This window comes from Hippopotamus amphibius, chromosome 2 (genome assembly GCF_030028045.1).
Source record: "Hippopotamus amphibius kiboko isolate mHipAmp2 chromosome 2, mHipAmp2.hap2, whole genome shotgun sequence".
Lineage (NCBI taxonomy): Eukaryota > Metazoa > Chordata > Mammalia > Artiodactyla > Hippopotamidae > Hippopotamus > Hippopotamus amphibius.
In genome coordinates this window covers 139,618,382-139,646,367 of record NC_080187.1, presented here as the reverse complement: position 1 = coordinate 139,646,367, position 27,986 = coordinate 139,618,382, and the positions used below count along the sequence as shown (strand labels likewise).

Genomic DNA, 27,986 nt, shown 5'->3' with positions numbered 1-27,986 from the left:
ATTGTTCAGGAAGCTTCTGGTGGATGAGTGAGGCAGAACCACATTACCTGCAACCCCCCGGCTGGGCCCTGGGCTTTTCTGGCTCCCTCTGGCCTCCGGCAAAGAATGGTGGGATTGACAACCTCATTTAGAAAATCGCTACCTCCTGGCTGGGGGTGGAAGGCGGGGAGGGGATTAGCTCTGCAGGACAGAGCTGGGCCTCCAGAGAGCCGCCTTGAAAATGCAGCTCTGATCACCTCTGGTGCCTTTGGCTCTGAGAATGGAGGTCTTTAGCTCTTAGCCTCTAGAATCTTCAAAGAGCTTGGCAAGACCTTCTTATGAAGGCAAGACTACTTTGTTTCCTTGCGTATTTGGTTAACTTCCTGTTTTTTTTGTTGTTGTTGTTAACTTTCCAAAGAGGATGAGAGGAATGAGCTGGGCACATTACTATTTGGTGCTCTTTTTTTTTTTTTCTATTTTAAAACAAAACAAATTTTTATTTTTTTATTGTTTGGAGTATAGTTGATTTACAGTGTTTCAGGTGTACACCGAAGTGATTCAGTTATACATACACATATATTCGTTCTTTTGCAGATTCTTTTCTTATGTAGGTTATCACAGAATATTGAGTAGACGTCCCTGTGCTGTGCAGTAGGTCCTTGTTGGTTATCTGTCTTGTATACAGTAGCGTGTGTATGTTCATCCCAGGCTCCTGATTTACCCCTCCCCCCACCCCACCCTGTTTCCCCTTTGGTAACCATAAGTTTGTTTCTGGCTATCTGTAAGTCTGTTTCTGTTCTTTAAATAAGTTCATTTGTATCATTTTTTAAACTAGATGACTCACTCATTTTTAAATGAGTGATATCGTATGATATTTGTCTTTCTCTGTCTGACTTACTTCACTCAGTATCATAATCTTTAGGTCCATCCATGTTGTTGCAGATGGCACTGTTTCATTCTTTTTTATGGCTGAGTAATATTCTATATATGTACCACATTTTCTTTATTCATTCCTCTGTTGATAGATGTTTAGGTTGCTTCCATGTCTTGGCTGTTGTAAATAGTGCTGCAGTGAATATTGGGGTGCATGTATCTTTTCGAATTATGGCTTCATCTGTGTGTATGCCCGGGAACAGGGTTGTTGGATGATATGGTGGTTCTATTTTTAGTTTTTTAAGGACCCTCCGTACTGTTCTCCATAGTGGCTGAACCAGTTTACATTCCCACTAACTGTTGGAGGATTCTCTTTCTCCTCACCCTCTCCAGCATTTATTGTTTGTAGACTTTTTGATGATGGCCACTCTGATCAGTGTGAGGTGATACACTCATTTTGCTTTGCATTTCTCTAATAATTAGCAGTGTTGAGCATCTTTTCATGTGCTGTTTGGCCATCTGCATGTCTTTGGAGAAATGTCTCTTCAAATCTTCTGCCCATGTTTTGATTGGGTTGTTTGTTTTTTGGAATAGAGCAGCATGAGCTGTTTGTATATTTTGGAGATTAATCCCTTGTCAGTCGCTTCATTTGCAAATATTTTCTCCCACTCTGTAGGATGTCTTTTTGTTTTGTTTATGGTTTCCTTTGCTGTGCAAAAGCTTTTAAGTTTAATTAGATCTCATTTGTTCATTTTGTTTTTATTTTTCCTTACTTCTAGGAGGTAGATCCAAAAAGATATTGCTGTGATTTATGTCAGAGTGTTCTGCCTATGTTTTCCTTTGAGAGTTTTATAGTGTCCAGCCTTACATTTAGGTCTTTGATCCGTTTTAAGTTTATTTTTGTGTATGGTATTACAGAATGTTCTAATTTCGTTCTTTTACATGCAGCTGTTCAGTTTTCCCAGCACCACTTATTGAAGAGACTGTCTTTTCTCCATTGTATATGCTTGGCTCCTTGGTCATAGATTAATTGACCATAGGTGCATGGGTTTATTTCTGGGCTTTCTATCTTGTTCCATTGATTTGTATTTCTGTTTTTGCACCAGTAGCATACTGTTTTGATGACTGTAGCTTTGTAGTATAGTGTGAAGTCATGGAGCTTGGTTCCTCCAGCTCCATTTTTCTTTCTTAGGATTGCTTTGGCTATTTGGGGTCTTTTGTGTCTCCATATAAATCTAAAGATTTTTTGTTCTAGTTCTGTGAAAAATGCCACTGGTAATTTAATAGGGATTACATTGACTCTGTAGATTGCCTTTGGTAGTATAGTCATTTTGACAATATCAATTCTTCCAGTTCAAGAACATGGTATATATCTCTCCAGCTGTTTGTGTCATCTTTGGTTTCTTTCATCAGCATCTTATAGCTCTCAGAGTACAGATCTCTTATCTCCTTAGGTAGGTTTATTCCTAGGTATTTTATTCTTTTGATGCAGTGGTAAATGGGATTGTTTCCTTAATTTCTCATTCTGGATTTTTGTTGTTAGTGTATAGGAATGCAACAAATATCTGTGTATTAATTTTGTATCCTACAACTTTACCAAATTTATTGATGAGCTCTAGTAGTATTCTAGAAAAGATTGGTGAAATTGATGTCTGTCTTTTCAATTTTGTCTATCTTTTCAAAGAACCAGCTTTTAGCTCATAGTAGCATCTTTAGAATTTTCTATATGTAGTATCATGTCACCTGCAAACAATGACAGTTTAACTTCTCTTTTCCAACTTGGATTCCTTTTATTTCTTTTTCTTCTCTGATTGCTGTAGCTAGGACTTCCAAAACTATGTTGAATAAAAGTGATGAGAGAGGACTTCCTTGTCTTGTTCCTGATCTTAGAGGAAATGCTTTCAGCTTTTCATCATTGAGAATGATGTCAGTTGTCATATAAGACCTTTATCATGTTGAGGTAAGTTCCCTCTGTGCCCACTTTCTGGAGAGTTTTTATCATAAATAGGTGTTGAATTTTGTGAAAAGCTTTTTCTGCATCTATTGAGATGATCATATGGTTTTTATTTTTCAGTTTGTTAATGTGGTGTATCACACTAATTGATTTGCAGATATTGAAGAACCTTTGCATCGCTGGGATAAATCCCGTTTGATTGGTGTATGATCCTTCAAATGTATTGTTGGATTCTGTTTGCAGCTATTTTGTTGAGGATTTTTCTGTTTGTCAATGATATTGGCCTGTAATTTTCTTTTTTTGTGTGCTATCTTTGTCTGGTTTTGGTATCAAGGTGATGGTGGCCTCATAGAATGAGCTTCAGACATGTTCCTTCCTCTGCAATTTTTTGGAAGAGTTTCAGAAGAGTAGGTGTTAACTCTTCTCTAACTGTTTGATAGACTTCACCTGTGAAGCCATCTGGTCCTGGAGTCTTGTTTGTTGGAAGTTTTTAAATCACTGTTTCAGTGTCAGTACTTGTGACTGGTCAGTTCATATTTTCTATTTCTTCCTGGTTCAGTCTTGGAAGGCTGTACCTTTCTAAGAATTTGTCCATTTCTTCTAGGTTGCCCTTTTTATTGGCATATAGTCGTTTGTAGCAGTCTCTTATGATCTCTTGTATTTCTGTGATGTCCATTGTAAGTTCTCCTTTTACATTTCTAATTTTAGTGATTTGAGCCCTCTCCCTTTTTTTCTTGATGATTCTGGGTAAAGGTTTATCAGTTTTGTCTGTCTTTTCAAAGAACTGGCTTTTAGTTTCATTGATCTTTTCTTCTCTATTTCATTTATTTCTGGTCTCTATCGCTTCTCAGCCTTTTGGCTAAGATGAGGTGTGTTTCTGCTCTGATCTTTATGATTTCTTTCCTTCTACTAACTTTGGGTTTTGTTTGTTCTTCTTTCTCTAGTTGCTTTGGGTATAAGTTTAGGTTGTTTATTTGAGATTTTTCTTGTTTCCTGAGGTAAGATTGTATTGCTATAAAGTTCCCTCTTAGAACTTCTTTTGCTGCATTCCATAGGTTTTGGACTGTTGTATTTTCATTGTCATTTGTCTTTGGGTGTTATGATTTCTTCAGTGATCCATTGGTTGTTTAGTAACATATTGTTTAGCCTCCACGTGTTTGTGTCTTTTGTAGTTTTCTTCTTGTAATTGATTTCTAATCTCATAATGTTGTGGTCAGAAAAGATGCTTGATATGATTTAAATTTTCTTAAATTTACTGAGGCATGATTTGTGACCCAAGATGTAGTCTATTCTGGAGAATGTTCCATGTGCACTTGAGAAGAAAGTGTATTCTGCTGCTTTTGGATGTAATGTTCTACAAATATCAGTTAAGCCCATCTAGTGTAATGTGTCATTTAAGGCTTGTGTTTTCTTATTGATTTTCTGTCTAGATGATCAGTCCATTGATGAAAGTGGGGTGTTAAAGTCCCCCACTATTATTGTGTTACTGTCAATTTCTCCTTTTATGGCTGTTAGTATTTGCCTTGTGTATTGAAGTGCTCCTATGTTGGGTGCACATATTTACAACTGTTATATCTTCTTGGGTTGATCCCTTGATCATTATGTAATGTCCTTGTTTATCTATTATAATAGTCTTTATTTTAAAGTCTATTTTGTCTGATATGAGTATTGCTACTCCACCTTTCTTTTGATTTCCATTTGCAAGGAGTGCCTTTTTCCATTCCCTCATTTTCAGTCTGTATGTGTTGATTCCTTCAAGTATATTTTTCATTCCAGTTGTTGTATTGTTCATCTCTGTTCATTCTTTAAATCTTCTGGCTATTTGTTAATCATCTCTTATAGCTTCTTGATTTGTGCCTCCATTATTTTTCCAAGATCTTGGATCATCTTTACTATCGTCACTCTAAATTCTCTTTCAGGTAGGTTGCTTATCTCCACTTCATTTAGTTCTTCTGAGTTTTTGTCTTGTACCTTCATCTGGAACATATTTCTCTGCCATCTTATTGCGTTTTATTATCTGTGTTTGTCGTTTCTTTTCTGCTGGCTGCAGGATCATAGCTCCTCTTGCTTCTGGTGTCTGCCCATTGGTGGGTGAAGTTGGTCCTGGTGCTTGTGCAGGCTTCCTAGTGGGAGGGACTGGTGCCTGCCCACTGGTGGGTGCAGCTGGGTCTTGTCCCTCTAGTGGGCATAGCCATGTTAAGTGGTGTGTTTAGAGGTGGCTGTGAGCTCAGTATGGCTTTAGGCAGCTTGTCTGCTGATGGGTGGGGCTGTGTTCCTATCCTGCTGTTTGGCCTGAGGCATTCCAGCACTGGAGCCTGCAGGCTGATGGGTAGGGTCAGGTCTTGATGCCAAAATAGTGACCTCCAGGATAGCTAATGCTTATCAACTTCTCTGGGGCCTCTGCCACCAGTGTCCTTGTCCACCCCACTCCTCCAGGCAGCCACAGCCTACCCCTGCCTCCCCAGGAGGCCCTCCAAGACTCATAGGTAGGTTCAGCCCCCAGCTCCTATGGAGCTACTGCTTTGCCCTGGGTCTCAGTGCACGTGAAACCTTGTGTGTGCCCTCCAAGAGTGGAGTCTCTGTTTCTCCCTGTCCTGTGGAGCTCCTGCACTCAAGCCCTGCTGGCCTTCAAAGTGAAATGCTCTGGGGGTTCCTCCTCCTGGTGTCAGACCCTCAGGCTGGGGAGCCTGATGTGGGGCCCACAGCTCTCACTCTTGTGGGACAACCTCGGCGATATAATTATTTTCCAATTTGTGGGTCGCTCACCTGGCAGGTATGGGATTGGATTATGTCGTGAAAGTGTCCCTTCTACAATCTGAATGTGGTTCCTTCTTTGTCTTTGAATATAAAATATCTTTTTTTGGTAGGTCCCTGTCTTTTTCGTTGATGGCTGTTCAGCAGTTAGTTGTGATTTCGGTGTTTTCATGAGAGGAGGTGGGCTCAGGTCCTTCTATTCCACCATCTTTTACGGAATTGAGGGGCCTGCTTTAGTTTGGATGCTTGCCATCTCTTTCTTCAGCATGTGCCGGGTGTTATCCCTTTGATATGGGGTGTGCAGGTGCAGTGGCCCTTATACACTCCCAGGATGGAGGGGGCCAGAACTCGATGCCTGTTCGCAGGTCTTGTAGTGGTGGCTGCTGTCCACACACGCCTGGGACAGCGGGAGCAAGGCTTGGAGACTGCTCGTGGGTCTCCTAGGGGCAGCTGCTGTCTGTGTGTTCCTGGGGCAGCGCTTGGCACCTGCTTGCCGGTCTCATAGCAGTGACTTGTGCCCACCCTCAGAGCTCCAGTAGGCGATGTCCTGTTGCACGGGAGTGCTCCCCGGGAAATAAGCTCCTATGATAGTCCCACCCCTCTCCTCGTACACCCCCCCAATAATGGTGCCTTGCCTCTGTGGCATGCCCAGGCGTCTTCCAAGTACACCCTCAGTTGCCACACTCCAGCCTCTCCAGGCTGTCTCCACGCAGCCAATCCCAATCCTCTCCCTGGGTGTGACCTCTAAAGCCTGAGCTTCAGCACCCAGCCCCTATGCACACCGAAAGATGAGTGTCTTAGGCTGGGGAGCACAAGACAGCAGTGCCAACCTTCTGTGCAGGTTACTCTCCATTTTTCCTTCTCCATCCTGTTTGCTGCACTCTCCTCCTAGGCTCCGACATGCTGTCTCTGTGCAGTCTGATCTCCCCGCTGGTGAGGGGACTTCCCAAGGTGTGGGGATTTTTTTCTCCTTTACAGTTCCCTCCCTGGGGCACAGGCGCCATCCCGAGTCCTTTCTTTTTCCTTTTCCTTTTGTCCTACCCGGTTACATGGAGGTTTTCTTGTCCTTTCAGACATCGGAGGTCTTCAGCTGGGGTTCAGTAGGTGTTCTGTGTGAATCGCTCCACGTGTAGGTGTATCTTAATGTTTTTGTGGGAGCAGGTGAGCTCCCCATCCTATTCCTCTGCCATCCTGATCCCGTCCCTTCTGTTTGGTGTATTTTAACTGCTTCCTGCAGGTAAGGACCGCAGTCGGGGAAGCAGAGGTGTTGTTGGAGGTGGGTCGCTGCCTCTTAGCAGGATGGAAAATTGCTCTTTGGGAACGTGGCATTGTCGTGCAGTTAATTTATGGGCCTTAAATCCATCAAAGCCCAGGATGATGCTTAGGTCATCAGAATAGTCCTGAGACACGTACAGCTTGAGAGTGTCTGATTTATTGGGGCCCCCAAAGGCAGGGGGCTGTGGAGACAGGCTTCCAAGAGCCTGCACAGACCTGACTCTGCACACACACACGGGTGCTCACCCCCTCCTGCCTCTGGGAACCTTCTACACTGTCTTTGGATCCCCCAGCATCTGCACAGGGCTGGGTGTGTAACTGGTACAGAACACTGGAAATCATCTCATGAACCCTGTTCTTGGGGTCCAGGGTGGCCTCCCCGGAGGTGGAAAGGATGGCAGGACTCACACAGCTAAGACCCCTTATCAAGGCCAGCAGTCCTGATCCCCGATTCAGGGAACTGATGTCCCAGTGATCCTTGTACTAGTTGGGACTCCTGGTAGCAAGTGACAGAAAGGAAGTCAGGGCAGACTGGCTCAGGTCAGCAGGCATGAGGGCCCCACTGTCCTCCTCTGTCAGCTCCCATCTTGGGCGATGCTCCTGCTCCCGGCCCCGGTTCAATCTGTCGGCAGCCCCAGGAACAGAGCCTGCATCACCCGCTGTAGCTGAGTAAACATTGTAGACCAGAGTCTTCTGGGCCCATCCTGCATTTGGGGCCCATCATGGTGGCTGGGAGGATGCTGAGGCCCAGGGATGCACCACTTTGGCCAGCCCAGTGCCCCGCCTTGGATCCCATGTCTAAACGGCCTGGAGTGGAAGAGGGTGGTTCCTGAGAACAGCTGGATGTTGGGGCAGGCAAGAGGGGGGCCGTGCTGGCTCAAGTGTCCACCACGCATGTCCGGTGTTGCAGCTACCTTGGCAGCATCCTCAGCCGTCTCAGCCTGCATCTTGTGTGGGCCGCAGCTGGGCAGGCACTGCAGTGGATGTTAGTGAGGTGAGCTCTGTGCACTGTATGCATCTCAGCTTTGTCATTTAGTCCAGTCAAGTGGCCGCTCTGTGCCAGGTCCCATCAGTTACCGCCACACATGGTCCCCACCTTCAGGGGCCAGAGATGCAGGGGGCAGATAAGCACATGTTGCTAAGTTGTGAAGCGTGCTGTAAAGGCAGAAGTGGGGGACGTGTGGGGAGGAGGGGACCTGAACAAGGTGGCCACTTTTAGGAGGTGAGAGAGTGAGCCATTCAGGAAAAATGGGGTGGGCAGGGGAGCATTCCAGGCAGAAGAATAGCACATGCAAAGGTCCTGAGGCCAGTGACAAGTCCAGTGCAGCTGGAGGGGCAGCTGTTTGGGAAGTGGCAGGATGTGAGGACAGAGGGGTAGCCAGTGGGGACCTGGAATTTTACTGCGGGTGCTGGGACGGCCCTGGAGAGTTTTGAGCTGGGCGTGGTGTGATCCAGGTGATGCTGTTTAAAAGATAACTCTGGTCTCTGGATGGTTTCAGAGCCTGGAGGGCACAAGCAGAAGCAGAGGCTGGTGAGGGCATTTCTGTTAGTCTGGGGAGGGACAGAGGTGGTAGGAGGGATGGAGACGATGGGAAGGGTCAGTCCAGGACTCATGTAGGAAGTAGGGCCAGAAGACGTATGGTGGGCTGGTTGTTGGGGTAGGGGGTTTTGAGCACCAGCGAGGGTATTGGTGCCATTTCCCAGGCTGGGGGAGGAGCAGGTCTGGGGAGATGCTGGACATGTTATGGTTGAGATAACGATTCAGCTTCTGGGTGTTTTGTGTTTGAGGTGAGGAGTCCGAGGTGGGGCGCACAGCACTGATGGCCCTGGCCTTCGAGGCCTGTCCTCCCACACTGCTGGCCTGGAGCTGAGGGGCAGCCCTGGGGACCCATGGGCTGGGTGGAGACTCGATTCCCAGTCTCTGCGGTCCCCTCCCTGTGTCTGGGCCTCAGCGTCCTCCTCTGTAAACTGGAGCCGGTGAGACTCTCCACGCTCTGGAATCCTGGTGCTTTGGGGCTGTCGCTGGAAGACTGGCTCAGGACCGGGTGCCTCCCAAGAGGAGGTGGGGCAGACGGGGGAGATGGCCCGCCTGGCAGGTGCCCCTGCTCTTGGCTCTGCTTGGAGGAGCCCCAGCTGGCAGCTGTCTGGGGCTGGGAACCGACGTGGGTGTGTCTGTGCATCCCGGGCTCTCGGCCTGGGCGGGAGTTGGCGTCAGCGGACAGGCATCCTGGTGCTGAGCGAGACAGTCAGCTCTGGGGCCCCGGGCTGCCCACTCAGCGTTGCCCTTGGGGAGGTCACCACTTGACCTCGTTCTCAGGGCAGACGTGGCTGCTCTGTCGCGGTCTGCCCTGCTATTTGGCACGTTCTCAGTCTTTTGAGTCCTGCTTTGTCCGGCCCTAAACGTCCTCCCGAGGGAGACTCCACCGGATTCCACCCAGGGTGGCCCTGTTACCAGCCCCTCGGAGTGGAGGTGGGCCCAGCCCCACCCCATGGCCCCGGTGCTGGCTGCCTCCGTGCGGACCTGTGCCCGGGAGGGAGAGAAGCGTGCCACACGGGGCCAGAAAACCCGAGAGGGCCTTCGCCTGATGGGCTTAGAGTGTGTCCACGTGTACTGTGTGGGGAGGGCAGGGCTGTTCACTCACCCCCGGGGCCGGGCCCTGTGGGCGGCCTCGGAGCCCACGGCCTCCCAGGAGCAGGTACTAGTGACATCCTGATTACACAGCTATAGTTAATAAGGCAAAGAGCTGACATTCCAACCCAGGGCTTATCTGTAAAATGAGCGCGGGAGGAGTGGGGCACCACACGTGGGTGTCCAGACCCCAGCCTTCCAGACCACGTTTGGTTGGAGCTCAGAAGCCGCCTGGCTTTTTGGCTGGGGTGGGGCACGGGGCAGGGCAGTGAGATGCTCAGGGACCCAGTGCAGGTGGGGCCTGTGGAACAGGAGGAACTGAGGTCAAGCCTCGGCATCAAGGCCCTGAATCGGAGTCCTCGGAGCCAGTACCCCGGGTGGCACACAGATCAAAGGCCACGTCCCTCAAATAGCCCAAGCACACGGGGACAGGATGGATGGAGTCACCCAGTGGACGGCCACATTTGGGAAAGATGACTGAGGGGCCGGAAGCTAGAGTGAGGATGTAGCAGTCACACAAGATTTGGGGAGCCGTGCTGCAAGGTCTGGAATTCAGCTTGGGCAGTTCAGATCTGGGGCAGAGGGGGAGGGGGGCTGCCGGTATGCCTCTGCGGCCAGGTTAGCGCAGCCTCTCACCTCTGTGATGCCCAGACCCAGCGCCAGGCTCGGGTGTCAGGCTCTGTAAATAATTGCCAACAAGTGAGGGACTCTGAGAGGCCTGAGCAGAGCAGGGACTTTGTCTTACAAAAGAGAAAAAAAGTAACTTGCAGAGGAGGGGAGAGGGGCCCCAGGGCAGGTGGTGGAGTGGGGACCACCGTGTACAGTCTAGTCATGGGGTCCATCACTCTTCCGCTCCTGCGGGCTGTACACGGACACGCGTGCACCCGTTAGGCTAACCTCTTCACCCCGAGCCCAGGGGTCCATGGTGGCAGGTTTGCACAGCAGTGTCCCTGGCAGGTCACCAGCCCACAGTCTGCCTGGAGCTCAAGGGCCGGAACAGGAAGGCCAGGCCCAGCCCCTGTGTCTTCCTTGCCCCAGCCCGGGAGCGGGGGCCTTGCCCAGGCAGCTCTGATCACGTCACTCTGTGGCTTCCCTGGTTCTTTGCCAGGAGAGGAGTGAGCAAGGGAGCGAGCGGACCAGTTAAGACACTAATTTACAATCCAGGGAAGCGTGAGATGGCAGCCTTCCTTTACCAGATTATTACTTAAGTACAAAATTGACTTGGAGTGGGGGAGTTTACACTTTTTTTTTTAATTGGAGTATAATTGCTTTACAATGTTGTGTTAGTTTCTGCTGTACAGTGAAGTGAATCATCTCTATGTATACCTACATCCCCTTCCTCTTGGCCCTCCCCCCCCATCCCCGCCCTCCCTCCGTCTGGGTCGCCACAGAGCACCAAGCTGAGCTTCCTGTGCTTTATAGCATGTTCCTGCTATCTATCTGTTTTACACATGGTAGTGTATATATGTCATTCTTCATCACCCAATGCGTCTTACCCTCCCCTTCCACCTCTGTGTCCACATGTCCATTCTCTACAGCTGTGTCTCTATTCCTGCCCTGGAAATAGGTGCACCTGTACCATTTTTCTAGATTCCACATACATGCGTTAATATAGGATATTTGTTTTTCTCTTTCTGCCTTACTTTACTCTGTATGACAGACTTTAGGTCCATCCACATCTCTACAAATGACCTAATTTCGTTATGGCTGAGTAATATTCCATTGTGTATATATGTACCACATCTTCTTTTTCTATTCAGCTATCATTGGACATTTAGGTTATTTCCATGACCTGGCTATTGTAAATAGTGCTGCAGTGAACATTGGGGTACAAGTGTGCTTTTGAATTATGGTTTTCTCAGAGTATATGCCCAGTAGTGGGATGGCTGGGTCATATGGAGGTTCCATTTTTAGTTTTTTAAGGAACCTCCATGCTGTTCTCAAACGTGGCTGCACCAATCTACATTCCCACCATAAGTGCAAAAGGGTCTCCTTTTCTCCACAGTCTCCAGCATTTATTGTTTGTAGATATTTTAATGATGGCCATTCTGACCAGTGTGAGGTGCTATCTCGTAGTTTTGATTTGCATTATTCTAATTAGTGATGTTGAGCATCTTTTCATGGCCTTTTAGGCCATCTGTATGTCTTCTTTGGAGAAAGGTCTATTTAGATCCTTTGCCCATTTAATGATTGGGTTTTTGTTTTTTTGATATTGAGGTGCATGAACTGTTTGTGTATTTTGGAGATTAAACCGCTTGTCGGTTGCATCATTCGCAAATATTTTCGGCCATCCTGTGTGTTGCCTTTTCGTTTTGTTTATGGTTTCCTTTGCTGTGCAGAAGCTTTTGTGTTTAAATAGGCCCCATTTGTTTTTTGTTTTTGTTTTTGTTTTTCTTTAGGAGGTGGATCGAAAATATAGTGCTGCTATTTATGTCAGAGTGTTCTGCCTATGTTTTCCTCTAGGAGTTTCATAGTATTCGGTCTTACATTTAGGTCTTTAATCCATTTTGAGTTTATTTTTGTGTATGGTGTTAGAGAATGTTCTAATTTCATTCTTTTACATGTAGCTGTCCAGTTTTCCCAGCACCACTTTTTGAAGATACTGTCTTTTCTCCACTGTATATGCTTGGCTCTTTGGTCATAGATTAGTTGACCATATGTTTATGGGTTGATTTCTGGGCCTTCTATCCTGTTCCATTGATCTGTAAATCTGTCTTTGGGCCAGTACCATATTATTTTGATTACTGTAGCATAGTATACTCTGAAGTCAGGGCGCCCAATTCCTCCAGCTCTGTTTTCCTTTCTCAAGATTGCTTTGGTTATTAGGGCTCTTTTGTGTTTCCATATAAATTTTTTTGTTCTAGTTCTATGAAAAATGCCATTGGTAATGTGATAGGGATTGCATTGAATCTGTAGATTTCTTTGGGTAGTATAGTCATTTTTCACAATGTTGATTCTTCCAATCCAAGAACATGGTATATTTCTCCATCTGTTTGTGTAATCTTTGATTTCTTTCATCAGTGTTTTATAGTTTTCTGAGTACAGATCTTTTGCCTCCTTAGGTAGGTTTATTCTTAGGTATTTTATTCTTTTTGATGTGATGGTAAATGGGATTGTTTTCTTAATTTCTCTTCCTTATTTTTCATTGTTAGTGTATAGGAATGCAAGAGATTTCTGTGCATTAATTTTGTAACCTGCAACCTTACCAAATTCATTGATTAATTCAAGTAGTTTTCTGGTGGCATCTTTAGATTTTTCTATCTATAGTATCATGTCATCTGCAGATAGTGACAGTTTTACTTCTTCTCTTCCAATTTGTATTCCTTTTATTTCTTTTTCTTCTCTGATTGCCACGGCTTTCCTTTTCTTCTCTGATTGCCATGGCTAGGACTTCCAAAACTATGTTTAATGAGAATGATGAGAGTGGACATCCTTGTCTTATTCCTGATCTTAGTGGAAATGCTTTCAGTTTTTCACTATTGAGAATGATGTTTGCTGTGGGTTTGTCATATATGGCCTTTTGTTATGTTGAGGTAGGTTCCCTCTGTGCTCATTTTCTGGAGAGTTTTTGTCATAAATGAGTGTTGAATTTTGTCAAAAGCTTTTTCTGCATCTATTGAGATGATCATATTGTTTTTATTCCTTAATTTGTTAATATGGTATCACATTGATTGATTTGCATATATTGAAGAATCCTTGCATTCTTGGGATAAATCCCATTTGATCATGGTATATGATGCTTTTAATGTGTTGTTGGATTCTATTTGCTAGTATTTTGTTGAGGATTTTTGCATCTATATTCATCGGTGATATTGGTCTGTAATTTTCTTTTTTTGTGATATCTTTGGTTTTGACATCAGGGTGATGGTAGCCCATAGAATGAATTTGGGAGTGTTCCTCCCTCTGCAGTTTTTTGGAAGAGTTTGAGAAGGATAGGTGTTAGCTCTTCTCTAAATGTTTGATAGAATTCGCCTGTGAAGCCACCTGGTCCTGGACTTTTGTTTGTTGGAAGAGTTTTAATTACAGTGTCAATTTCATTACTTGTGATAGGTCTGTTTATATTTTCTAATTCTTCCCAGTTCAGTCTTGGAAAATTGTACCTTTCCAAGAATCTGTCCATTTCTTTGAGGTCATCCATTTTATTGGCATATGGTTGTTTATAGTAGTCTCTTATAATCCTTTGTATTTTTGCAGTGTCAATAGTGTTTTCTCCTTTTTCATTTCTAATTTTATTGATTTGCATCCTCTCCCTTTTTTTCTTGATGAGTCTGGCTAAAGGTTTATCAATTTTGTTACCTTCTCAAAGAACCAGCTTTTAATTTTATTGGTCTTTGCTATTGTTTTCTTCATTTCTATTCATTTATTTATGCTGTAATCTTTATGATTTCTTTCCTTCTTCTGATTTTGGGTTTTGTTTGTTTTTCTTTCCCTAGGTGCTTTAGGTGTAAGATTAGATTGTTTGAGATTTTTCTTGTTTCTTTTTTTTAATTAATTAATTTACTTATTTTATTGGCTGTATTGGGTCTCCTTTTGCTGTGCGCAGGCTTTCTTTAATTGCAGTGAGTGGGGGTTACTCTTTGTTGTGGTACATGGGCTCCTCATTGCTGTGGCTTCTCTTGTTGTGGAGCATGGGCTCTAGGTGTGTGGGCTTCAGTAGTTGCAGCACATGGGCTCAATACTTGTGGCTCACGGGCTCTAAAGTGTGCAGGCTCAATAGTTGTGGCACACAGGCTTAGTTGCTCCGCAGCATGTGGCATCTTCCTGGAGCAGGGATCGAACCTGTGTCCCCTGCATTGGCAGGCAGATTCGTAACCACTGCGCCACCTAAGAAGCCCAAGATTTTTCTGGTTTCTTGAGGTGAGATTGAATTGCTATAAATTTCCTTCTTAGAACTGCTTTTGTTGCGTCCCATAGGTTTTGTGTCGTTGTGTTTTCAATGTCATTTGTTTCTTTGTATTTTTTTATTTCCTCTTTGATTTCTTCAGTGATCTCTTGGTTGTTTAGTTGCACACTGTTTAGCCTCCGTGTATTTGTGGGTTTTTTTTTAATTTATTTATGTATTTATTTATTTATTGTATTGGCTGCATTGTGTCTTTGTTGCTGTACATGGGCTTTCTCTAGTTGTGTTGAGCAGGGGCTACTCTTTATTGAGGTGCACAGGCTCCTCATTGTGGTGGCTTCTCCTGTCGTGGAGCACTGGCTGTAGGCGCGTGGGTTTCAGTAGTTGTGACACATGGGTTCAATAGTTGTGGCTCATGGGCTCTAAAGTGCAGGCTCAATAGTTGTGGCACACGGGCTTAGTTGCTCCTTGGCATGTGGGATCTTCCTGGAGCAGGGATCAAACCCGTGTCCCCTGCATTGGCAGGCAGATTCATAACCACTGAGCCACCTATGAAGTCCCTATTTGTGGGTTTTTTTACAGGTTTTTTTTTTTTCCCTGTAATTGATTTCTGATCTCATAACATTGTGGGCAGAAAAGATGTTTGATACAATTTCAATTTTCTTAAATTTTCTAAGGCTTGATTTGTGACCCGAGATGTGATCTGTCCTAGAGAATTTCCATGTGCACTTGAGAAGTATATTCTGCCACTTTTGGGTGGAATGTACTATAAATATCAGTTAAATCTATCTGGTTTGTTGTGTCATTTAAGGCTTGTGTTCCCTTATTTATTTTCTGTTTGAATGATCTGTCCATTGGTGTAAGTGGAGTGTTAAAATCCCCTACTATTATTGTGTTACTGTCGATTTCCCCTTTTATGGTCGTTAGCATTTGCCTTATGTATTGAGGTGCTCCTATGTTGGGTGCATAAATATTTACAATTGTTATATCTTCTTCTTGGATTGAGCCTTTGGTCATTATGTAGTGTTCTTCCTTATCTCTTGTAACAGTCTTTATTTTATTATTTTAAAGTCTTTTATATGATACAAGTATTGCTATTCCAGCTTTCTTTTGATTTCCATTTGCATGGAATACCTTTTACCATCCCTTCACTTTCAGTCTGTATGTGCCCCTAGGTCTGAAGTGGGTCTCTTGTAGGCAGCATATATATGGGTGTTACTTTTGTATCCATTCAGCCAGTCTGTGTCTTTTGGTTGGAACATTTAATCCATTTACTTTCAAGGTTATTATCAATATGTATGTTTCTATTACCATTTTCTTAATTGTTTTGGGTTTGTTTTTGTGGGCCTTTTTCTTCTCTTATGTTTCTTGCCTAGAGAAGTTCCTTTAGCATTTGTTGTAAAGCTGGTTTGGTGGTGCTGAATTCTTTTAGCTTTTACTTGTCTGTAAAGTTTTTGATTTCTCTGTCGAATCTGAATGAGATATCCTTGCTGGGCAGAGTAATCTTGGTTGTAGGTTTTTCTCTTTCATCACTTTAAGTATATCCTGCCACTCTCTTCTGGCCTGTAGAATTTCTGCTGAAAAATCAGCTGATAACCTTATGGGAATTCCTTTGTATGTTATTTGTTGCTTTTCCTTTGCTGCTTTTAGTATTTTTTCTTTGAATTTAGTTTTTGTTAGTTTGATTAATGTGTATCTCGGTGTGTTTCTCCTAGGGTTTATCCTGTATGGGACTCTCTGTGCTTCTTGGACTTGGGTGGCTATTTCCATTCCCACGCTAGGGAATTTTTCCACTATAATCTTTTCTACTATTTTCTCAGACCCTTTCTTTTTCTCTTCTTCTGGGACCTCTATAGTTAAAATGTTGGTGCGTTTAGTGTTGTCCCAGAGATCTCTGAGATTGTCTTCAATTCTTCTCATTCTTTTTTCTGTATTCTGCTTCTCAACAGTGATGTCCACCGTTCTGTCTTCCAGCTCACTTATTCATTCTTCTGCCTCAATTATTCTGTTATTGATTCCTTCCAGTGTGTTTTTCATTTCCGGTATTGTGTTGTTCATCTCTGTTTGTTTGTTCTGTAGTTCTTCTAGATCTTTGTTAAACATGTCTTGTATTTTCTCAATCTGTGCCTCCATTCTATTTCTGGCACTCTGGATCATCTTTACTATCATTTCTCTTTTTCAGGTAGGTTGCCTATTTCTTACTCTTCATGTCTTTGGCCTTGTAGGTTTCTACCTTGTTCCTTCATCTGTGACATATTTTTTTGTCGTCTCTTTCTTTTGATGGGTGGGATTATGTTCCTGTCTTACTGGGTGCTTGGCATGAGGCTTCTCATACTGGAGTTTGTAGGCTGTTGGGTAGAGCTTGGTCTTGGTGCCACGATGAGGACCTCTGGGAGACCTCACTCTGACGAATATTTCCTGGGGTCTGAGGTTCTCCGTTAGTCCAGTGTTTTGGACTCTGAGCTCCCACTGCAGGAGCTCAGGCCTGACCCCCAGGCCATGAACCAAAATCTCGCAAGCCGCATGGGGTGGCAAAAAAAAAAAAAAGAAAAAAGCAGAACAATAACTAAGAGTAAAAATAAAATAAGGTCAGAAAACTAGTAGATATGTTAGAAAAAAATACAAATATAGATGAAACAACTGGGAGGTGAAACAGAACCACAATAGCAAAAGGAAGAAAAAAAAAGCTGGAAAAGGTGTTGGCTGTGGGGGGCAGGGCTTAGGTGGGAGGTGGGACCTATGCTTAGGACCCACAGGGCCAGAAAAGGCCCTGGGGGGTGGGGGGGGCTTAAGCTCAGCAGGAGGGGCCCAGGAGTGCCTCTGGCCTTGGAGGGTGGAGGACCCTGTCCAGGACCCCAGCAGGCTCTCTGGGCCCAAGTGGGGAGGGGAGACACCTGCACTGCTTCCCCTGATCCTCCAGTCCTGGAGGGTCACCCCGCCATGCAGCTCCTCTTCTCCTCTGCCTCCCTCCCACACCCCTAAGACCCACATGACCAGAGAGGGCCTCGGAGGGTAGAGGATCCGGCCTGGGAGCCTAGCAGGCTTCCCAGGGCCAACTGGGTGGGGGAAACTCCTGCCATACCTCCCCTGGTCCTCTGGTCCCAGAAAGTCCCCCCACCCCCCATCTGCCTCTTCTCCTCTTCTGCCCTCCTCCCTCCCTCCTATGCCTCTAGGACCCACACAGCTGGAGGGGGACCCCAAGGGAGACAGACAAGGCCCAGAAGCCCAGCAGGCTCCCTGGTGCTGAGTGGGCAGGGGAAGTGCTAGGCGTGCTCTCCCCAATCTTCTGATCCCAGAGGCCCCTCCCATCTGTCTCTCCTCTTCTTCCTCCCCACCTCCCTTCTACTCTCCTAGGACCAGAGCAACCAGTGGGGGCCCCCGGGGTGGAGTACCAGGCCCAACTGGCCCAGCAGGCTTCCCAGGGCCCGGCTGAGTAGGGGAAACACTAGCCACACTCGCCCCTGCTCCTCCAAGCCCCCAAGGGTCCCTCCAGGTGTGGGAAACCCTCTCTTCTCCAGCCACCCCTCAGGGGCGCCGGACCTGTCCAGCCTCCACTTCTCTTCCCCTCTCAGTCCCCCCCTTGTCCTACCTGGTTGCTTGGGGGTTCTTCCTATCTCCTTGGGCATCGAGGTCCCCACCAGCATCAGGCAGGTACCCTAGTTGTGGGGAGATGTGAACTGTGCATCCTCCCATGTCGCCGTCTTCGTTACACACTTTTGAAAATAAAAATGAAAAGAGATTTTTCTGGCCTCGTTACCAGCAGGAAGGAGGAAGCACAGGCTTTTGGGGTCAGGACACTGAATGCATTTTTGCTTCTTGGTCACTTTCTCTTGAGGCCTAGGATTTTGCCTGCCAGGTGGCTGAGCCTTGTTTCCACAGCACTGCAGTGGGGTCTTGGGTTGTGCCATCAGCCAGACTTTAAAGTGCTCTGAAATCTCTGTGTTCCAGCAGGTGACGAGCCTGTGTCTGTCTGCTCCAGGGACCCGCACTCTGAGCCCCAAGTCCCGGGCCCAGCAGAGGAGGCAGATAAGGGGGCAGCTGGGCTCTCTCTGTGCCCCAGGAGCCTGGAGTTGCCTGTTGGGACCATGGGGGCTCCAGTGGCTGCAGGTTTTCCAGCTGCTTTGGTTGAGGCAAATCTGGATTGCTTTGATGTCCCACCATCACCCAGGACTTTGTCTTGGCTTCCCCGTGGGAGTTCGGAATTGAGCAGGTGTCCAGAGGGCAAGCCACAGGCCAGCTGGCCTGATCTCCACACCTTTGCTCGTTGCAGCTGGATCCGGAGGCCTCTGGAGAGCCCTGGATTTGCAGAACATGTCTACGCTGAGCGCCCGGGTTGTGACAGCAGCTCAGGGAGCTTTCCAAGGGCAAGAGGGGGTGAGGGGCGTGGCCAGTGCTGCTTGCAGCCCAGCTCAGGGCAGGGCCCACTGGGAGCAGAGGTGGGACATAAGGCTGTGCTTGGGGTCTGTGGCTCCTTGGGAACACTTCTCAAATATCTCCCTGCAGGAATCCGAGTCTCCTTGGGCAAATGTGGGGGTAGAGATTGGGCTGGAACCACTAGCCCATGTGGGAATCCTGGCTGCAGTGTGTCAGGCAGCCGCTTTGCCTCTCTGAGCCTTGGCTTCCCGGGCTGCAGAATGGAGCCACACAGCAGCATCCCCAGACGGTGGGGTGCATCCAGAGCACACGCTCTTTAGCACTGCCCTGCTGTCTTTCTTCTTTTTAGTTTTTTTTTTTTTTTTGGCCCTGGCGCATGTGGGATCTTAGCTCCCTGACCAGGGATCGGACCCACATCCCCCACGTTGGAAGGCAAAGTCTTAACCACTGGACCGCCAGGGAAGTCCTTGTGCTGTCTTCTTAACCAAGCTAGGGGACCATTGCATGTTCTTGCCACCACAGGGGCAGCTGCAGCTCGAGGTCGCCCAGGGAGCCTCATACCCAGAGCCAGTGCCAAAGTCCGAACCCCGGCCTCTACCCCCCCGAGTCGTCCTTGGCCGTCAGGTTGAGGGGCGGGGCGTCGTCTGGGTCTGGCAGAGCCGAGCAGAGAGCGGGGCTGGAGGGGGGCGGGCTGGCCCGGTCTGGGGGCTGAGCGGGGAGCCGCGGAGGTGCTGGGGCCTGGCCCCTCTCACCTGTGGCCTCGTCCCCCCCCCGCAGGTCGGCGCAGCATGTCGGTCAGCGTCCACGAGACCCGCAAGTCGCGGGGCAGCACAGGCTCCATGAACATCACACTCTTCCACAAGGCCTCGCACCCCGACTGCGTGCTGGCCCACCTCAACACGCTGCGCAAGCACTGCATGTTCACGGACGTCACGCTCTGGGCCGGCGACCGCGCCTTCCCCTGCCACCGCGCCGTGCTGGCCGCCTCCAGCCGCTACTTCGAGGCCATGTTCAGCCACGGGCTGCGGGAGAGCAGAGACGACACGGTCAACTTCCAGGACAACCTGCACCCCGAGGTGCTGGAGCTGCTGCTGGACTTCGCCTACTCGTCCCGCATCGTCATCAACGAGGAGAACGCCGAGTCGCTGCTGGAGGCGGGCGACATGCTGCAGTTCCACGACGTGCGCGACGCGGCCGCCGAGTTCCTGGAGAAGAACCTGTTCCCGTCCAACTGCCTGGGCATGATGCTGCTGTCGGACGCCCACCAGTGCCGCCGGCTCTACGAGTTCTCGTGGCGCATGTGCCTGGTGCACTTTGAGGCCGTGCGGCAGAGCGAGGACTTCAACAGCCTGTCCAAGGACACCCTGCTGGACCTCATCTCGAGCGACGAGCTGGAGGCGGAGGACGAGCGTGTGGTCTTCGAGGCCATCCTGCAGTGGGTCAGGCACGACCTGGAGCAGCGCAAGGCCCACCTGCCCGAGCTCCTGCGCGGCGTGCGGCTGGCCCTGCTGCCGTCTGACTGCCTGAAGGAGGCCGTGTCCGGCGAGGCCCTGCTCATGGCCGACGAGCGCACGCGGCTCATCGTGGACGAGGCTCTGCGCTGCAAGGCCCGCATCCTGCAGAACGACGGCGTGGTCACCAGCCCCTGCGCCCGGCCGCGCAGGGCCGGCCACACGCTGCTCATCCTCGGGGGCCAGACCTTCATGTGCGACAAGATCTACCAGGTGGACCACAAGGCCAAGGAGATCATCCCCAAGGCAGACCTGCCCAGCCCCCGCAAGGAATTCAGCGCCTCGGCCATCGGCTGCAAGGTCTACGTGACCGGGGGCCGGGGCTCCGAGAACGGGGTCTCCAAGGACGTGTGGGTGTACAACACCATCCACGAGGAGTGGTCCAAGGCGGCGCCCATGCTCATCGCCCGCTTCGGCCACGGCTCGGCCGAGCTGGAGAACTGCCTGTACGTGGTCGGGGGGCACACGTCCCTGGCCGGCGTCTTCCCAGCCTCGCCGTCCGTCTCCCTGAAGCAGGTGGAGAAGTACGACCCCGGGGCGAACAAGTGGACGATGGTGGCCCCGCTGAGGGATGGCGTCAGCAACGCCGCGGTCGTGAGCGCCAAGCTGAAGCTCTTTGTTTTCGGGGGAGCCAGCATCCACCGGGACATGGTGTCCAAAGTGCAGTGCTACGACCCCGCGGAGAACCGGTGGACCATCAAGGCCGAGTGTCCCCAGCCTTGGCGCTACACCGCCGCCGCCGTGCTGGGCAGCCAGATCTTCATCATGGGAGGCGACACGGAGTTCACGGCCGCCTCGGCCTACCGCTTCGACTGCGAGACCAACCAGTGGACGCGGATCGGGGACATGACCGCCAAGCGCATGTCCTGCCACGCCCTGGCCTCGGGCAACAAGCTCTACGTGGTGGGGGGCTACTTCGGGACCCAGCGCTGTAAGACCCTGGACTGCTACGACCCCACCTCGGACACGTGGAACTGCATCACCACCGTGCCCTACTCCCTCATCCCCACGGCCTTCGTCAGCACCTGGAAGCACCTGCCCGCGTGAGGCGCGCTTGCAGAGCCCAGCCAGGTGAGCCCCCGCACCCTGGGCCTTTTCCGGCCCCGGGTAAAGGCTGCGTCTTCCGGGGGAGGCCGGGCCGGGTGGGACGGCGGGTGACTGGGGGGCACTGGGACCCTTTTCTAACTCTGGAGCCTGAGCCTGGCGCTGCCCCTTACTTGCAGTTGATCCTGAGCAAGGTGTGTAACGCCCCTGCCCGATGCAGGCGACGGTCTTGGACTGGGGTGGTGATTCCCAGGTGTGGCTGCAGATCAGGGTCCCCAGGGGCCTTCTGACAATCCTGTGTGGAGCTTAGGCCAACCCGAGACGTCTGAGGGCACAGTCTCCGTGCAGGGGCACCAGCTGCGAGGTCGGGGTTTCCCAGAGCCATCTCAGAGCCAGTGCTCACGGGAAGCACTCACAAGCGTGCTGAAGGCGTCTGTTCTCGGTTATGGTTTGTTATGGGGAAAGGATACAGGTTAAGATCAGGGGGCAGAGGCACGTGGGCTAGAGGCCCAGACCAGGGTCCAGATGCAACGCATCCCTTGTCCGCTGCCCGTGGAGTCACGACAGTGTTACTCTCGCAGCATCAGCAGTGACAGCACTCCCAGGATGCGGCCCCCCAGGGGAGCTCGCAAGCTTTGGTATTCAGCATTTTTATCAGGGCCCCATCGCGTGGGCATGATTGATCGATTGTCCACATGGTTCCTCTGAAGTCAGCTGATCCGGCGGGACCCAAAGCCCCCACCCTAAGTCACAGGGACGTGGCCACCCCCACCCTAAACAAAGACACCCCTATCAGCTATGATGCACGTTGCCTCCCGGAAGCCAGGGGTGAAGGGCAGACCTCTGTTTGGGCAAGGCCGAATTCTGTCCTACGCAAATGCTCAGCCCAGGCCTTGCGCAGACCACCTGAGTCAGGGCCTCTGGGGCCCGAGCCTCAGTAGCCACTGTAGCCCCAGGTGAGTCCAGTGTGCAGCCAAGGTGAGAGCCCCGCCATGGGGGGGGCCGTGAGAAGCAACAGGAGGGGAGCGGATGGAGCGCTCAAGGGGAGGTGGGCGCTGGCGCCGTGCGGCCGGGCGCCACTGTGGACATCGGGTGGTACCAGGCTCTGGGACTAGGCAGCCCTGGGATTGGGTCCTGCCCCTCCTGGGGGCGGCTGTGTGCGAGAGAACCTCTTTCTCCCATCCCTCCGCGAGAGGGAGAGAAGGCCTCCCTGGGAGTGGGCCTCACGGTTCTGTGAAGGCACAGCTCCCCCAGCAGGGCTTGCTGCGGTGCTGCCCCGGTTACCCTGGCTTATCTTGCTCGCTGTTCTTGGTGCCATGGTTACATGAAACCATTGCATGAGAAGGGAAGGTGACAGTGGATGCCAGGGTCAGAGGGACACGTTCAGACGCTCTTTGTGCGTGGCAGAGGGACAGGGAGACCCGTGCAGAGTCCGGGGCAGGGAGAGGGCAGGAGGAAGGACCAGCCTGTCCTGGACGGCCTCTTCTGAGGGGCGGGCGGGGCCTTCCCAGCGGCCCCTCTGGGGCAGGACCCACGGCAGATACTGAGGTTGGACTGGGGCGTCCCGAGCCAGCCAGGCAGGGGCACGGGGGCAGGGGCTGGAATGGGGTGGTGGGCTGGCGGGCGCCAGAGCAGGTCATCCATGGTCAGGTCCCAGCTCTTGGCCCTCCTCAGGCCCTCGGCCCTTGGGGCAGTGAGGTCCGGGGACCCCCGAGGGATGGGAGTCAGAAGGCGTAGGTCCTGGGGGTGCTAAGAAGCGGGGTGGGGCGGGAGATCCCAGGGTCATGCAGAGGGAGCCTTCCCGCCTGGCCGGGGCTGTCCTGGACGCCCGGGCGCTTCTCTGCCCAGCTGGACCAGCCCTCCCTGCCCGCACCCGCCTCTTCCTGCAGCTGTGAGGAGCCAGCCTTCGGTCCCCGGCCATTCAGGTCACAGGAACCCCGTCCGGAGCCGGCCTGAGCTGAGAAATTTGTTTCCTCAGTGCCCCCGGCGGCTGCTGACAAGAAGGCTGAAAGCTCTACCCGGCAAGAGCAATCATACTTAGCTGGGATAGCTTCTGAATGGAATCTGATGTTTCAGCGATTAAATCAGATCCAGCCGGGCCTTCGAGGCCCTTAAAGGGATACGTCTGCCAGCAGACGAGGCAGGCCCCAGCGAGCGCATCCCATCTGTGAGTACAGGGTGTGTGGCCTCACAGAGGCCAGCCCGGATGGGAACAGGCTTTGTTCTCTTTTAAGGTTTCTCTGTTTTGTTTTGTTTTAATGTGCTCTCTTCCTCTTTGGGAGAAAAATCTGACCAGCCAAATATCTTGGTCCCCTGGGGAGTAGGCTTCAAAGAGAACATTGGCGTTTCCTTGTTGGAAACTTAGGAAGCGTGGCTGGTCACCTGTGGTGCCCAAAGTCTCCTCCCATCTCAGGCCACCCAGCCCAGCTCTGACCTTGTCTGGTGTTTGCCCATCCCCGGGACCCTGGAGGGCACTTCTTCCCAAAGTGGGAGAGGGTGGGGGGTAGGTCAGCAGGACCTAGTGAGCACTCTGCTTTTCCAGGACTTCCCCCATTTCAGGGACCGTGGAAGAGAAGCACACATTGGCTGTCGGCTCTGACTCTTGCTGGTTTCTTGACCCTGGTTGCTTAACTTCCCTGAGCTTCAGCTTTCCCATCTGGAAATGGGAATAAAGCTTGTATTACTCATAGGAGCTGAGTAGAAGAGATCAAGTGAGGGGCCAGGTTCAGAGTCCGCTTTTATACGGGGTTGCGATGAGGAGGGGATGGGGGTGATGACGGTTTCGGGATGCTTTGGGTGGCAGGAGCCTCTGGAGGTCCCTGGGCCAGCCCCTCCTTCTGGAAGGGTCCCCCTCCCCCCACGGTCTGGATCGCACTCTCCGTTGCCGGGCTGAGGGCTGCACAGGCCTTGTTCCCTTGGCCCTCCCCGGTTCCCAGCGTGGGTGCTGTCACAGATCAGGGAGCATCTCCAGGGCTGCAGGTCCCCTGAGCTCCTGCACCAGCATCAGAGGTTTCTCTCAGGCTTCAGCTGCTGCCCCGAATCCCAGCTGTTTCCTTCTTACGGGGCCCGGCAGCCAACTCAACACCACCTTGCAGACCCTCCTCTGCCTGAGAGCACCCCTCCAGGGCTCTGTCTCCACAGGCGGGGCCAGGCTTGTCCCCACGCTCTGCAGAGCCCCGCGTCTGTCCAGCTTGTCTGCCCGGGCCGACGCGCAGTCTCTGGGTCTCTCTTCAAAGGCGGGGGCGCAGACTGGGCTGAGGAGGGCCCCCTACCCCAGCACCGGGGCAGGAGGCAGACACCTGCTCGTGCCAAGCCTCCCTCGGCTCCTGGGAAACGGAGCTGTTGCGGCAGGAAGGCCGCCTGGTTCTGCTGCCTCCGGGGCAGCCGCCACGGTGCTGCCGGGACCCGCTGGGGGAGCAGCCCCCCTCGGAAGGTCGCAGACCAGGTCCTGAGGCTGGTCCGGAGCCAGGGAGCGACAGGTGGAGGGCGTGGGGGGGCCCTGGGACAGCCGTGGTGAGTGAGGGGCGGGGCCCAAGCACCGTCGACAAGGCTGGAGGTCGGGACGAGCAGACGAGCACACCTGCTGCCCCTCCGGCGTGGGCCCCCCCGTCGTCACCCAGCCTGGCTGCCAGCCAGGAATCTCCGGTGCCGGGACCAGGGAATGGGGTCTGTACCCAGCGCGTCCCCTGAGTGCCCCTCCCTGCTCTGCTGTCCCACTCTCTCCCGCAGGCACAGGACCTGCCTGCGGTGCTGCCTGCAGTGCCCCTCGGGTCCCCAACCCTCCGTCCATCCATCGAGACGCCGCTTCACTTCAGGGGCCACCAGCCAGAGAGCCCTGCGCTCTCAGCCCCTCGCCATCCCCCTGGGTGACCTCCCCCTTCATCCCCAAGTGCTGTGTCTCCTGGTCTCAGACACCCGTCGTGAGCTCTGAGTGGCGCCTGCATCCACACCAGGTGCCCTAGTCGTGAGCTCATTGAATCCTCTTGGAAGTGTTTGTCATCGGTGCTGCTGTTGCAGAGCTGGCACCTGAGACTCGGGGCAGGTGGTTGGCATCACACTAACAGCTGGTGAGGGTTGGAGCGGGATCTGAGCCCCGGAGATGCCCCAGGCCTGGAGGGCCGGACACCGGGCATCCCGACGTCTGCCCCCTGGCTCCGAGCACAGGCCCGCACGGGTGCTGCCCAGCAGTGGGGCTGGAGTGCCCTGTTGGAAGCTGAATGCCAGCAGGACCTCCAGGGCCACCCCTGAGTTCCCATGTCACATCCGATCCTTGTTTCTAGGTGACAGTGGCCAGCGGCAGCAGGAGGCCCCTGGAGCTGGGGTGAGGAGGGTCCCCATCTCCCTGGGCTACCCGCCAAGTGTAGACTAGCTGCGAACGGTTTTTTTTCTTGTTCTCTCCCACTGAGCATCTCCAGCCCCACCCAGCCTGCCTCTGGCCTTGCGGGCTTTAGAACATCAGGGCAGGGGTCCCCGCTGCCAGGAGCCATCTTCTTCTCCAGGCATTGTTGGGACCCAGCCACTTGGGGTGCTGGGGCACATGCTCCAGTCCCACTCTGGGAAAGGCTGAGCCTGTCAGTCCCCTGGGGGGCCCTGCAGGGGGCTCGGTCACCACCACGGGAGGGCTGATTCAGCACATCCTGTCTTGCCTTAAAACAGATTGTATCCAAGAGGAAATCCCAGAGCACAGGATACAGGACTGGGCTGGTATGGCCAGGAGGGTGCCTGGGGCGGGAGTGCAGGTCTTTTGAAACAGCCCACGTCTGCCCATCCATCTGCACACCCTTGGCCTCCTATTTACCACGGCTGTCCCACGCCCGGCCCACAACTGGGTCAGTGTCGGTGGCTGTGGTCCCCACGGCAGACCTCCCCCCTCCCCCCACCAGTGACCCATGGGACAGCAGGGGCAGTCATGGGCTGGCCAGAACCACTGCACTTGGGTGGTGGGGGCAACCACTGACCCCACGTCTGCTCTGCAGGGTAGACAAGGGTCCTGTTGACTGAAAAAAAACAAAAAGAAAAGCACACCCTAAAGGTTAAGAATTATGTTTTATTTGGTGGACAAACTGAGGACTTAAACCCAGGTCACAGTCTCTCAGATAGCTCTGAGGGACTGCTCCAAAGAGGCAAGGGGGCGACCAGGACCTACAGGAGTTTTTGCAACAAAGGTCAGGTAGTTGGAACATCGAAAGATTATTAAAGAAACCAGATATCTCAAGTTAAGGAATTTAGCGCTTTTCTATGTATGGGAAGATGCAAGAGCCTGGGCTCACTGAGATGATTCCTTTGAGATGCACCTCCGCTCTCTGGGGCCAGTATCCTGTGCTTTCCCATCCCGCGTCTCCTCGGGGCGCACTGTGGGGGCAGCTGCAGCAGCTGATGGCTTGATGGCTGCAACATTCTTTGTTTACTGATGTGGCAGGCACTGTTTTTTCATTGGTGCATGGTCCCATCTCACAGATGAGGAAACCAAGTCTCAGAGAAGCAGCTGCCAAAAATCAGGGTAGCCCAGATGGGGACAGGCATGGGATGTGCCTGAGTGATCCAGAAGGGAGCCCAGGAGCCGGGCAGTGCGGCTCCCCAGCTCCTCTGCCTTCCAGATGCCTCCTCCTCCTCCTCCTCCTCAGCAACTCAGGGCAGCCCAGAAGGGCCACCCCCAGGTCAGGATCCCACAGCCCCTCACCCCCGGCACAGGGGGATCTGAGGCTTGGCTTGGGGCAGCAGTGGGGTCCTGCCCTGAGGGGAACCCCACGTCCGTGTTCTGGGAGGGGGTGGAGGGGCCCAGGCTCCCAAGCTTTGGGTTCACTGCCTTAGAGCATCTCGGGATGCTTAGGGGCCTGTGGGGAACTTCTAGCCTGTGAGGAGCTTGGAGGGATTTGGGGGGGCCTTCACCAGCCCCACTGAGAAAGCAGCGGTCACCCTGTCCAGCCCATGCATCTGGGAGCTTGCTGACCCCCTGGGCTCAAACCAGCTTCCGGCAGAGCTTGAGTCCTCCTTCCAGAAGCCTTGGGAGTGAGGGGTGCATCTCACTTGAAGGAAAAAGGTCCACAGGTCCCAGTGCTGGCTTGAATCTTTTTCATTATAATGTTACTTAAATACGTACAGACTTAAAACTAGATGTAAGCTCCCTTGTTTGTAGCTCTTTCACAGCTGTAAAGCTAACAGTTGTACAGATGAAATACACCCGAAGCTATAAGACTGAGAATGCAGTCACTGCTAACTGATGCTTTGCTCCAGTTGTGTTGCTTCCGCCTCTTGGATGGCTGGATACACGGGTTTATGGGGAGCTTAGCCTGCCTGTGGCAGGGGGCTCCTTCTCTTTTCCCTTTGGAGCCACCATGAGACACCCTCGGGCAGCTCAGCATTGGGGGGGGACGTCATCTGTGTCCCCTGGCACAAACCTGCCTTCTTGGTTTAGGGCCATTCAGAGAGCTGGCCAGAGTAAGTGTGCCATCTGGCACAGCAATGGTGCATGGATGGGGCGGGGGGAGTGTGGGAGGCTGAGGAAATCCCTTGGCGAGAACCCCCAGCAACCCCTCCCCCAGTACTCCGGAGGACCTGTCTTTAAAATAGAACCCCACAGGGGTGCGGCTGCCTGTGGAGGCTGAGTGGGCAGTCCCTCCATCACTGTCCTGAGTGTTCCCCCCATCCGCACCCCTCCGGGTCCTTCCTGGGCCTGCTGTATCCTTTCTTCACTAGGTGAGCAACTCAGGAACTGCTGCTCTAGCCAAGGGCACCACCTCCTGGACACACGTC

The 27,986-nt window shown here is 51.4% G+C and overlaps 1 protein-coding gene across 5 annotated transcripts in view; it reads left to right on the top strand.

The window, feature by feature from the left end:
- KLHL25 (kelch like family member 25) overlaps positions 1-27,986 on the top strand; it is a 54,591-nt gene that overhangs the window by 17,445 nt on the left and 9,160 nt on the right. For all 5 annotated transcript variants that reach the window (XR_009051612.1, XR_009051613.1, XM_057725104.1 and 2 more), the window contains exon 2: positions 19,456-21,260. Coding sequence is in view for 3 of the 5 variants with exons in the window: in XM_057725101.1 (XP_057581084.1) it covers positions 19,456-21,236 (1,781 nt within the window). In the remaining 2 variants the exon portion in view is untranslated. The remainder of the gene's footprint in view (positions 1-19,455; positions 21,261-27,986) is intronic.